General features: G+C 45.3%; 1 protein-coding gene and 1 long non-coding RNA gene across 2 annotated transcripts in view; one reads left to right on the top strand and one right to left on the bottom strand.

Moving 5' to 3' along the window:
- The first annotated feature begins 1,011 nt into the window (after positions 1 to 1,011).
- Positions 1,012 to 1,806, top strand: LOC122115258. The gene is made up of 2 exons (XR_006148737.1): positions 1,012 to 1,462; positions 1,669 to 1,806. It is a non-coding gene; the product is annotated as an uncharacterized LOC122115258 (long non-coding RNA).
- Positions 1,807 to 2,283: 477 nt separating this feature from the next.
- Positions 2,284 to 12,872, bottom strand: part of Stx12 (syntaxin 12) — a 42,081-nt gene continuing 31,492 nt past the window's right edge. Inside the window, exons 6-9 of the mRNA XM_042688649.1 lie at positions 12,160 to 12,265; positions 6,920 to 6,992; positions 4,859 to 4,941; positions 2,284 to 2,958 (exon numbers count right to left, since the gene is read on the bottom strand). Coding sequence (XP_042544583.1) covers positions 2,866 to 2,958; positions 4,859 to 4,941; positions 6,920 to 6,992; positions 12,160 to 12,265 — 355 coding nt within the window. The 3' untranslated portion in view covers positions 2,284 to 2,865. The remainder of the gene's footprint in view (positions 2,959 to 4,858; positions 4,942 to 6,919; positions 6,993 to 12,159; positions 12,266 to 12,872) is intronic.

Genomic DNA, 12,872 nt, shown 5'->3' with positions numbered 1-12,872 from the left:
TCTTCAGCTCAAGGCCAGCACTCTACCACTTGAGCCACAGTGCCACTTCCGGTTTTCTGAGTGGTTTATTGGAGTTTCTTGCCTGGGCTGGCTTTGAACGGCAATCCTCAGATCTCAGCCTCCTGAGTAGCTAGGATTACAGGCATGAGCCATCGGCGCCTGGCTCAAATAGTTTTTCACAGTAAGTACTTTCGTTACTGGAATGTTTTGCAAATGATCTATCCAAGTCCAACTGTAATATGGAGCTAAAAGGGGAGTGATCATAGAACCAGGAAGTCATCTCAGAAGTTGCTGTTTGGGTCACTGTGCAACCCAACCCTCCTGCCTGGTTATTGGTGCCACTTACAGGGTTTGAGCTTAGTGCTTTCTCAGAGCAGTTTTGTTCAAGGCTAGTACTCTACCACTTCAGCCACAGCTCCACTTCTAGCTTTCTTGGTGGTTAATTGGAAATAAGTCTCATGGACTTTCCTTCCTGGGCTGGCTTTGAAAACTGCAATCCTCAGATCTCAGCCTCCTGAGTAGCTAGGATTATAGAGGTGAGCCATTGGCATCTGGCTTGTTCTTTATTTTTTGGCAGCCTCAAACTTGGCAACCTTCTTTTTCAACTTCCATTACAGGCTGCCACAACTGCCTTTGTCCAGTTTTTTTTGTTGTTCTTGTTGTTGGTTGTGGGACATGAACTTCGGACCTTGGTGCTGTCCCTGAGCTTTTTCACTCAAGGCTAGTACTCTACCACTTTGAGCCACAGCACCACTTCTGGTGTTCTGGTACTTAATTGGAGATAAGAGTCTCACAGACTTTCCTGCCCAAACTGAATTTGAACCTCAATTCTCAGATCTCAGCCTTCTAAGTAGCTAGGATTATAGGGGTGAGCCACCAGCGCCCGGCTCTGTCCAGTTTTTCAAGGAATCCTTATCTAGTCTCCAGTCTTCAAAGTCTGTTTTTTAAAATTTCCTGACAACACCTACTTCATGAGGATGTTAGTCACAAAAAAGTACTACAAAAGATTTTTTAATGTTTATTTGTGTTAAGGAAGTAGGATGGTGTAAAAGTGCAGAGACATATGCATTTGAGCCCTTGTTTCTCTACTGTTCACATTCATATAGAATAAGGAGATGGATGAAGTAACATGAAGGGGAGTGGAAAAAATGGATATAAATATACCTGAAGTGGCTAGATCCTCTTAAGTCACTAAAGGATGGGCTGAAATTCTTGGCCTAATTCACATTCATGTAAGAGCCTCAGCCAATTATGTTCCCTTGAACTGTTCTAGCCCTTGAATAAGGGAAGTGGACAACATTTATATTACAAGACATCAATCTTTTATTGTAACTTTGTCTAAAACTATGCACAGAGAGAGTAACCTCTTGTTCATAAATTAGGATAAATCTAACACCAATAAACCAGTATTATTTACAAAAATGAACCTTTTTTTGCTTTATCATCAGGTTCACAAAGCTAAGTCTTTTTTTGGGTCTGGTCGTGGGGCCTGAACTCTGGGCCTGGGCACTGTCGCTCAGCTCTTCAGCTAGTGCTCTACCACTTGAGCCACAGCGCCACTTCCGGCTTTTTTCTTTTTGCTTATGTGGTGCTGAGGAATCGAACCCAGGGCCTCAGGCATGCAAGGCAAGCGCTCTACCACTGAGCCACCTTCCTAGCCCCACAAAGCTAAGTCTTAAACCCAAATATAGTTTGACTTTTAAAATCTTCCTGCTATCAATTGCCCAGCAACTCTTATAGGGTCAGAGCAGCTTTCGGACAGGAATACTCATCATTCACCAGGAATGTTAAAGCCACAGCAAACAAGACAACAAAAAGATCAAATCATCCTGAACAATTCCTATCTGCTTTTCAAAAGCATGCTATGTCTAATTCTCCTGACCTATGCAGACAGATGGGAGAGGGACATCATTGAATATATTAATGTTAATTCAATTATCCTTAAAAAGGGATTGGAACCAAGCATTGGTGGCTCATGCCTGTAATCCTAGTTACTCAGGAGGCTGCGATCTAAGGATTGCAGTTCAACGCCAAACCAAGCAGTAAAGTCTGGAAGAGGTGCTGTGGCTCAAGTGGTAGAATGCAAGCCTTGAGCACAAAGAGGCTAAGGGACAGTACTCAGGCCCTCAGTTCAAACCCCAGGACTGCAAAAAGAAAGAAAAGGGAGAGCAGGATGGCTTCATGTGTATAAGGATGAACTGCTGTGAAGGACACTAGCAGATAATAAAGTCAATTTTAAGTCCGGATTATAACACAAACCCCAGCAACTAGCCAGCTCAAATAGATAGGATACTGGTCATTTAATCTGAATCACATGTGCAAGTTTTGTTACTTTCCAGGAAATGTAGTGCCAAAATCTTCCAAACAAAGAACAGATTTCTTAGAAATTTAAATTAAAGTATTAAATAATAAAAATTGCTGGATTATTTACAGTTTCTGACAGACTCCAATAATGCCAGATGCTAGAAAGAAATGCATCTCAATTGCTAGTAAAAAGGCAAATTTTATATACACATAAAAAGACAATATTATGAGACTGTAGTGTCACCTGTCAGAAAGAATATCTAGAATGGAGTTTTCAGTAAACACTTGAAGGGGAGGGCAATCAGAATACAAGGAAAGCAAAATTCACATAAGTTAATTCCTAATTTGAGAAATCAACAACATGTATACATAAATTGATAAATACTGTCTCCATAGGTCACTAATTTCAAGGACTAGTTAGTAGTTAGTTTCTAACTAAATGATTACAGGACATTCTGGTATACGCGGCCTTCTTGGGATCAGTTTTGTTCTGGTAAGCCTCCGGCAAGCACTTGCCCTGGAAAACAACTCAGCAGGAGAAGGCTCTGAGGCAATCACACTTCATTTAGAAACTTGCCAGATAATAACAGCCAAGACTGTAATAATCACCGACAGGACAAGCACCAGGATACACATCTTCTTGCGAGATTTTTTCTGAGGAAAGAAATATGTAGAGAAGACACTTGTGAAACGAGTAAAATGTTTTATATCTGAGACTTCAACAGTGTGTCAGGAATCTGCCTCTTTGTAATTCACAATTTTCTCTTTCTGGGCTGGGAAGGTGGCTCAGTGGTAGAGTACTTGCCTTGCATGCATGGGGCCCTGAGTTCGATTCCTCAGTACCACATAAGTGGAAAAAGCCGGAAGTGGTGCTGAGGCTCAAGTGGTAGAGTGCTAGCCTTGAGCTGAAGAGCTGAGGCACAGCGCCCAGGCCCAGAATTCAGGCCCATGACCAACAAAAAACACAAACACACACAATTTACTCTTTCCATACACAAATCAAGACACAGATACCTTTGCCAAAAATCTCAGTAGTCCCCAGCACTAGGGAATAGGGTGAGTTTTAACTGTTCTCAAATGCAACTTTGCAAAGAAGTTATAGTTATGTTGCTAGATATTATTCATAAAAATTATTTGTGCATATGTTCTCATTTATTTTTGCACCAGTACTGGGGCTTGAACTCAGGGCCTAGGTGCTGTCCCCTAGCTTTTTCAACCAAGGCTGGTGCCACTCTTCCACTTGTGCCGCGCTTCCAGTTCCATCACACAGTTTTCATTTTTTACAATTTATTATTATTATTGTCAGTCATGGAGCCTGAACTCTGGGCCTGGGCGCTGTCCCTCAGCTCTTCAGCTCAAGGCTAACACTCTACCACTTGAGCCACAGCGCCACTTCCGGCTTTTTCTGCTTATGTGATGCTGAGGAATCAAACCCAGGGCCTCATGCATGCAAGGCAAGCGCTCTACCACTGTGCCACCTTCCCAGACCAGGAAATACTATTATTAAACACAAACTTCCATAAGAGCATTTTCCAGATAAATTTTGGCTACTGTAGGAATGCAGAAAATAACTGATATCTTTAGGAACATGGAAAAATGACCAAAATGCTATGTACTTCTAAGAAACCATGCAACACTAAATTGAGGACCTCATTCACAGTATCTGAGATAAAGACCTAAAAAAAATCAGAAGCAGGACTGGGAACGTGGCTTAGTGGTAGAATACTTGCCTTGCATACATGAAGCCCTGGGTTCGATTCCTCAATACCACATACATAGAAAAAGCCAGAAGTGGTACTTGTGGCTCAAGTGGTAGAATGCTGGCCTTGAGCAAAAGAAACACAGGGACCGTGCCCAAGTACTAAGTTCAAGCCCATGGACTGGCAAAAAAAAAAAATCCTAAGAACTTTAACTAATATGTAGAGGAATTTAACTTTATAGGCACAGTCCCATACTGACTATGCACTATTTATTTACATATGAATGGCCATCATAGTTGAGTCTATGGCCATTCCCTATGGCAATATTCAACATACAGTATCTGGAGCCCTATATTACCTGCACTTCTAAACTATCCTAATGGAAACAAGGGTTCATGTCACTAAATACCAGCCACACTAAGATGTAGAACTTTTTTTTTTTTTTTTTTTTGCCAGTACTAGGGCTTGAACTCAGGGCCTGAGAACCATCCCTGAACTTCTTTTTTGCTCAAGGCTTGCACTCTACCACTTGAGCCACAGCACCACTTCTGGCTTTTTCTGCTTATGTGGTGCAGAGGAATCGAACCCAAGGCCTCATGCATGCAAGGTAAGCACTCTACCACTGAGCCACCTTCCCAGCCCTGCAGCTGAGTCTTCTACATAAGTGTATTCAAGATTTGATGGTTTTGTAGATCTCATTACAAAGAGAAATACTAAAAAGTATAACTAGGGCTGTAAATTATGATTCCTTGTCTCCAGCTTAAGTCCAAGCAAGAAATTAAACCTGTTTTCAGTGTTCCCTGAACACTGAAAGTCTGCAGCCCAGAGGGACTTTGTTGGACACCAGCTTTTACCTGATAGTAAGCAGCTTGCTGTAATTGGTCAGTGGCTCTTTCCACATGCACTTCTGAGCTTTCTACATTGGCTTCTATGCTATCTGCAAGAAAGACAGTAGACAGCTTTAGCACATGCAGGTGTTTCAAGACTGTAAGCTGAACAGATTTCTGACATTGTGGGGTCCTGGATTCACTATCACCACCTAAACTGTCCATGAAACCAAAAGACACTACCTTGGTGAGAGAACAGCACTATTCAATAGAGATTAAAAACTTAGGCATTTAGGGGTAAGGGACAGCGTAGCACATGAAATCCACCTATAAATGGACCAGATAGGAGCTGGGAAGGTGGCTCCATGGTAGAGCGCTTGCCTTGCATATGCATGAGGCCCTGGGTTCAATTCCTTAGCACCACATAAGCAAAAAGAAAAAAGCCAGAAGTGGTGCTGTGGCTCAAGTGGTAGAGCGCTAGCCTTGAGCTGAAGAGCTGAGGGACAGTGCCCAGGCCCAGAGTTCAGGCCCCACAACCGGACCAAAAAAAAAAAAAAATATATATATATATATATATATATATTTTTATCTGGTCCATTTTTTTTCTTTTTGGGGGGGGGGGGGGTTCCGGTCGTGGGGCCTGAACTCTGGGCCTGGGCGCTGTCCCTCAGCTCTTCAGCTCAAGGCTAGCGCTCTACCACTTGAGCCACAGCGCCACTTCCGGCTTTTTTTTCCTTTTTGCTTATGTGGTGCTAAGGAATCGAACCCAGGGCCTCAGGCATGCAAGGCAAGCGCTCTACCACTGAGCCACCTTCCCAGCCCAGATAAAAATATTTATGTACATATATATATACACACATAGAACGGAAGTTTCATTACAGAGTAAACAGGGCAGAAAGGAAACAAGGCCAATTCTAGAGAAGAGTATAAGGGAGTTTCTAGTAGTATTATTTTTGCAACTCCTTATAAATGAAATTATTTTAACATAAAAAGCTTTTTAAAAGTTAGCCAGGCGCTGATGGCTCACACCTGTAATCCTAGCTATTCAGGAGACTGAGATCTGAGGATCACAGTTCAAAGGCAGCTGGGATAGGAAAGTCTGTGACACTCTTATCTCCAATTCACCAACAAAAAGCTGGAAGTGGAGCTGTGACACACACACACACACACACACACACAGAGAAGCTGATAGCTATTTCTTTTTTTTCTTTTGGTTGGTCCTGAGGCCTGAACTCTGGGCCTGGGCACTGTCCCTCAGCTCAAGGCTAGTGCTCTACCACTTGAGCCACAGCACCACTTCTGGCCTTTTCTGCTTATGTAGTGCTGAGGAATCAAACCCAGGGCCTCATGCATGCAAGGCAAGCACTCTGCCACTGAGCCACCTTCCTAGCCCATGATAGCTCTTTCTCTAAACAAATACTTACCAAGTGAATGGGGCTGAGTATACACAGAGGGCACTTTAACTTCTGCATTGACAGTACCAGAAAATGGCTAAGAAAATGAATTTGGCCAGGTGCTCAGGCCTGTAATCCTAGCTACACAAGAGGAGATAACAGAGGATCAAGGTTTGAAGCCATCCTAGCAAACAAACCCACAAAACTCTCATCTCCAGAAGTGGAGCTATGGCTCAAGGGGTAAAGCCTCAGCACTGAACAAAAAAGACAAATGAAAGCTTGAGGTCTGGAGCTTAAGCCCGAATACCAGCGCATGTACACATGCGCACATGCACACACATACACACACACAAATGAATTTAATATTTTTTAAATGGTACTTCTAAATTTGATGTCTATAGCAGATGTGTTGCTAACATTTTTTTTTTTTTGGTCTAGTCGTGGGGCCTGAACTCTGGGGCCTGGATGCTGTCCCTCAGCTCTTCAGCTCAAGGCTAGTGCTCTACCACTTGAGCCACAACGCCACTTCCAGCTTTTTCTTTTTGCTTATGTGGTGCTGAGGAATCGAACGCAGGGCCTCATGCATGCAAGGCAAGCGCTCTACCACTGAGCCACCTTCCCAGCCCTGTTGCTAACATTTTTGCACACAAATACTATCATTCACCTTGAGGTTAAAGAGATCAGTAATACTTACCAATCAGATCACCTTGGTCATGGACCATCATGGCCAAATCTTTAAATATCTGATTGACATCCAAAATGTCAGCCTAAGAAAGACAAAAAAATGATTACCCAACCTTAAGCAGCATGTTAGAAGATTCCCATCCTCTACTTACCTAAAGTTTGACTATTAACATAGCACATGGTTTTCTTTTCTTTTTTTTTGGTGGGGGGGTGCGGGTCCGGTCATGGGGCCTGAACTCTGGGCCTGGGCGCTGTCCCTCAGCTCTTCAGCTCAAGGCTAGCACTCTACCACTTGAGCCACAGTGCAACTTCCGGCTTTTTTCTTTTTTGCTTATGTGGTGCTGAGGAATCGAACCCAGGGCCTCAGGCATGCAAGGCAAGCGCTCTACCACTGAGCCACCTTCCCAGCACCTAGCACATGGTTTTCAAGCCTTATAAAAACTTTCTCTATAAACAGTCAGTGACCTGTTATTACCTACTTAATACTATAATGCAGAAGGCACCAAAGCAGGGCAAGGAAGGTGGCTCAGTGGTGAGTGCTTGCCTAGCATACAGGGAGCCCTGGGTTTGATTCCTCAGCACCACATACACAGAAAAAGCTGGAAGTGGTGCTGTGGCTCAAGTGGTAGAGTGTTAGCCTTGAGCAAAAGAGAAGCCCAGGGACAGAGCCTAGACCCTGAGTTCAAGCCCCAGGACTGGCAAAAGAAAAAAGAAAAAAGGCACCAAAGCCACCCATTCAGCAATGTTAATTGGACATGCTGCCAGTAAGACCATCCAATGTCAGACCATCTAATCTTTTTTTTTTTTTTTCGCTGGTCATGGGGCCTGAACTCTGGGTCTGGGCGCTGTCCCTCAGTTCTTCAGCTCTTCAGCTCTACCACTGGAGCCACAGCGCCACTTCCGGCTTTTTTCTTATGTGGTGCTGAGGAATCGAGCCCAGGGCCTCATGCTTGCAAGGCATGCGCTCTACCGCTGAGCCACCTCCCCAGCCCTCAGACCATCTGATCTTAAAGAGCACTACACAGAAGCTGAAGTGTTGGAGGGACAGATTGTAGTGTGACAGCTACATGTAGCTCTTCCTGCCGCAGCCTATGGGCCCCGCCCAACGGCAGTAAAGACCATGGGAAGGCTGGGCACTGGCAGCTCACGCCTGTGAGCCTAGCTACTCAGAAGGCTGATATCTGAGGATCGAGGTTCAAAGCCAGCCAGAGCAGAAAAGCTTGTGCAACTCTTATCTCCAATAAACTACCCCCAAAAAGCCAGAAGTGGAGCTTTGGGCACTAGTTTTGAGCAAAAGAAGCTCAGGGACAGCATCCAGATGCTGAGTTCAAGCCCCACGACTGGCACCTAAAAAAAAGAAAAAGAAAAAAAAAAAAGGACTACAGAGACCTTGACTAGAGAATTGAAATGGCTTACACAGAAGTGTGCTATGGGGAAACATAAGGAAGACATATTCACAAGCAAGAAGCCACTTTTCCCCTAGGACTGAGACTGGAACGGTGTAAGGAGCTGCTGGACTTATCATTACTAGAACAATACTCTATAAAGAGCTTTCAACTGAGGCCCAAGAGCCGTATGAGTTAGCCATGGCAATTCCAGGGTGAAAGGTCAACAGCCTGTTCCATGGTCTGCTTCTCAGACTGAAAAAGGAAAAACCATCAGGTTAGGGGCTGAACTGCATGTCGTTTTTCTGGCTGTGATGAAAGTCAAATCCCCTGTTTGAGGTTTTTTTTGTTCTGTTTTGTTTTGTTTTTGTCGGTCATGGGGTCTGAACTCTGGGTCTGGGCACTGTCCCTGAGCTCTTCAGTTCAAGGCTAGTGCTCTACTACTTGAGCCACAGCACAACTTCCAGTTTTTTTTCCCCCTGCTTATGTGGTGCTGAGGATTGAACCCAGGGCTTCATGCATGCAAAGCAAGCGCTCTACCACTGAGCCACCTTCTCCTTCTCCCCCCCCCCCCCCATTTGAGTTTTTACTGTCTATTGGTTGTGCAGAAGGGCAATGAGATTCTGGCCTATTAAAGGAGTGCTCCTAAGCGATGTGGCCATTTCTCTCTGGCATGGGAAGTACAATGAAGCCAGGACTCATTGATATCCATCAGAAGAGTCCCTTCCTGCTTCAGAGGATGACTAGAGTCACAACTTGGCAAGAGTTCTTCCGGCATCTCAGACATTTACTATGAGTCCACTAGAGTTGGGACTGTCTGCTAACTACTATGAATATACAAAGATGGAGTGGGATGGAAGAAATAAGGACACAGTAAGATAAATAATAAGAGGCCGGGTGCTGGTGGCTCACTCCTATAATCCTAGCTACTCAGGAGGTTGAGATCTGAGGATTGTTGTTCAAAGCCATCCTGGGCAGAAAAGTGCCCATGAGACTCATCTCCAATAACCACCAGAAAACCGGAAATGGCACTGTGGCTCAAGTTGTAGAGTATTAGCCTTGAGCAAAAGAGGCTCAGGGACAGCACCCAGGTCCTGAGTCCAAGACCCATGACAGAAAGAGGAGGTGGAGGAGGAGGTGGCAGAAGAAGAAGAAAGAAGAGGAGGAGGAGGAGGTGCTGGCAGAAGAAGAAGGAGGAAGAGGAGGCAGAAGAAAAAGAAGAGGAGGGGGAGGATGGGGAGGGGGAGGAAGAGGAAGAGGAGGGGTAGGAAGAGGAGGAGGTGGAGGAGCCAGGCACTGATGGCTCACACTTGTAATCCTAGGTACTCGGGAGGCTGAGATCTGAGGATCATGGTTCAAAGCCAGCCCGGGCAGGAACCTCCATGAGACATTTATCTCCAATATACCACCAGAAAACCAGAAGTGATGCTGTGGCTCAAGTGGTAGAGCACTAGCCTTGAGCTGAAGAGCTGAGGGACAGCGCCCAGGCCTAGAGTGAGGAGGAGGAGGAGGAGGAGGAGGAGGGGGGAGGAGGAGAAGGAGGAGGAGGAGGAGGAGGAGGAAGTAGAAGAAGGTGTGTAGAAAAGAAAGACTGTAAAAGAAGTAGGATGTGAATTGTGTCTTAATGCAAAGGAAGGGCCATATGAACAAAAAGACAACTGAGTTCAAGAGCAAATAGCTCAGCTTCACTATGTAGCTATTTGACATCACGTTGGTTTTCATTCTGTTGACTGTGAAGGAATCCATCCCATTCCTGACATGTTACATTCCAATCCATTCCTTCCTTTAGCTCTACTGAGCTTTTAGTCCATTCCCTGAATTTCTAATCTTAGAGAACTAAATAAACCAGAATCAAGGAAAGCTGTGACAAAGATGTCACATTGAAGACAATAAAATAAGCATGACTTGACAAATTGTCTCAACTTAAAACAGTGGTGGCACCTAGGATAGTAGTCTCAAATCCTGGCTTTAAAATATCTATGCTTCTGCTGGGGCACCGGTGGCTCATGCCTGTAATCCTAGCTACTCAGGAAGCTGAGATTTGAGGATCGCAGTTCAAAGCCAGAACAGGAAGGAAAGGCCGTGAGATTCTTGTCTCCAATAAACCACTGGAAAACCCGAAGTGGGGCTATGGCTCAAGTGGTAGAGCGCTAGCTTTGAGCTGAAGAGCTGAGGGACAGCGCCCAGGCCCAGAGTTCAAACCCCACCGACCAAACACACACACACACACACACACACACACACACACACACACACACACAGGCGCACGCGTGTGCGCCCGTGCACGCTTAAGGCCTCACAACCAAAAATTATTAGGTTGTGGATATGTGCCAATTTTTAATCTACAAACCCCAGGAATGGCTCAGGTGATAGAGTGCTTGCCTACTAGCAAGCACAAGGCCCTAAGTTTTAACCCCAGACCATAAAAATAATAACAAACAAATTCACATACACCAATCCAGTTACTGATGTATTATTGGAGGGTGAATTGGGAAATTGAAAAAATAAGCTGGGCGCCAGTGGCTCATGCCTATAATCCTAGCTACTCAGGAGGCTGAGATATAAGGATCACAGTTCAAAGCCAGCCCAGGCAGGAAAGACTGTGAGACTTCTATCTCCAATAAACCACCAGAAAACCGGAGTGGTGCTGTAGCTCAAGTGGTAGAGCACTAGCCTTGAGCTCAAGAGCTGAGGGGCAGTGCCCAGGCCCAGAGTTCAGGCCCCATGACCAACCAAAAAAAAAAAAATTAGAAAAAAAAAAAAAGAACAAGATTTTGGGCTGCCTTATAACCAGGTTGCTCAGATGAAGTAAAGGGGCTCTCCACAGAGCCCTGCCAAAAAATTGCCATTGGGTTTTAGGGACAAAATCCTAATAAGTAGCCAGGTGCTGGTGGCTGACACCTGTAATCCTGGCTACTCAGGAGGCTAAAACCTGAGGATCATGGTTCAAAGCCAGCCCAGGCAGGAAAAGCCATGAGACTCTTATCTTCAATAAGCCACCAGGAAACTGGAAGTAGAGCAGTGGCTCAAAGTGTTAGAACATGAGCTTTGATCTGAAGAGCTCAGGGACAGTGACCAGGCCCACAACCAACCCCCCAGGCCCACAACCAACCCTCCCCCCCCCCACAAAAAAAAATCCTAAAAAGCAATATAATATTTGTTTTGCTGTTTTCCATTCATATTTCCCAAGATGGCCAAATAAGAATTGGTGTGTGATGGGCTGGGAATATGGCTTAGTGGTAGAGTGCTTGCCTAGCATGCATGAAGCCCTGGGTTCAATTCCCCAGTAACACATAGAAGAAGCCAGAAGTGGCGCTAGTGGCATTATGGCTCAAGTGGTAGAGTGCTAGCCTTGAGCAAAAGAAGTTCAAGAACAGTACCCCAGGCCCAGTCAAACCCCAGGACTGGCAAAAAAAAAAAAAAAGAATTGGTGTGTGAGGAAAGGATTTGAATAGTTCTGGGAGCCAAGGCTAATACGACCATAGAAATAGTTCCAATTTGGGGCTGGGAAGGTGGCTCAGTGGTAGAGCACTTGCTTTGCATGCTCGAGGCCCTGGGTTCGATTCCTCAGCACCACATAAGAAAAAAGCCGGAAGTGGCACTGTGGCTCAAGTGGTAGAGTGCTAGCCTTGAGGTGAAGAGCTGAGGGACAGCGCCCAGGCCCAGAGTTCAGGCCCCACGTCCGGACCCAAAAAAAAAAAAAAAGAAATAGTTCCAATTTGCCGTGACTAAATTGAAACAATCCGCAAACTACACCATACCTCATTTCATGCTTTTTCATAATAATCCAGGGAAAATTCAGGCTAGACAGCTCAGATACCTTCAGGCCCCACTGAGTCAATGAAAGACATGACCTAGCTCTTACCTCCAGCTGCCGGATCGCTGTTTCCCTCTCTTTAATAAGTTCCAGATCCTGTTCAGTGATGGCCGCTTCGTCTTCCTGGCTCTGCATCTGGTTCCAGTCCTCATGGCTGCAAGGAGACAAGAACTCCAGCTGATTCCTCCTCTCTAAGGTGTGGGGAAACACATCTACATCTCTGCTGCCAGTGGAACTGAAGCAAGGACATTACCAGGGCTCCAAGTCTGCCATTGCTACAATGGCCCTTAGGAGCACATTTTCCAAGCCACTGGCAAAGAGCTGACAATGCAAAGAAAACAAGTCTCAGCCTCCATGGGCAAAAGTGCGACGAAGCAGACTTAAGGAGAATGGGACTCTCGGCTCTTACCACTTAGGAGTTCACTCTGTAATTGTGCTAAGATTCCTAGACAAGGAAAGTAGCCACAGGTTTGATTGAACTCAGTGAGTTTCTCCGGCCCACTTTCCCAAGGCAAAGTGTGTTGCTGCCTTGTGCAACAGCAGGCTAGGTAACTTACCTGTGCTAACTGAGTAAGACAGAGCCCTCCAGGCCTTTGAGGTGCTCAGTGATGTAGGGAAGGAGTACGTGTACGAATAAATATCTATGATAGAACATTATTATTTTGGGGGGGGAGGGGTCCGGTCGTGGGCCTGAACTCTAGGCCTGGGCGCTGTCCCTCAGCTCTTCAGCTCAATGCTAGCGCTCTACCACTTGAGCCACA

Source organism: Dipodomys spectabilis, unplaced genomic scaffold, assembly GCF_019054845.1.
Source record: "Dipodomys spectabilis isolate Male_0828 unplaced genomic scaffold, ASM1905484v1 ptg000118l, whole genome shotgun sequence".
Classification (NCBI taxonomy): domain Eukaryota; kingdom Metazoa; phylum Chordata; class Mammalia; order Rodentia; family Heteromyidae; genus Dipodomys; species Dipodomys spectabilis.
Note: the sequence above shows the minus strand (reverse complement) of the source record. Positions and strands in the feature narration are given on the sequence as shown.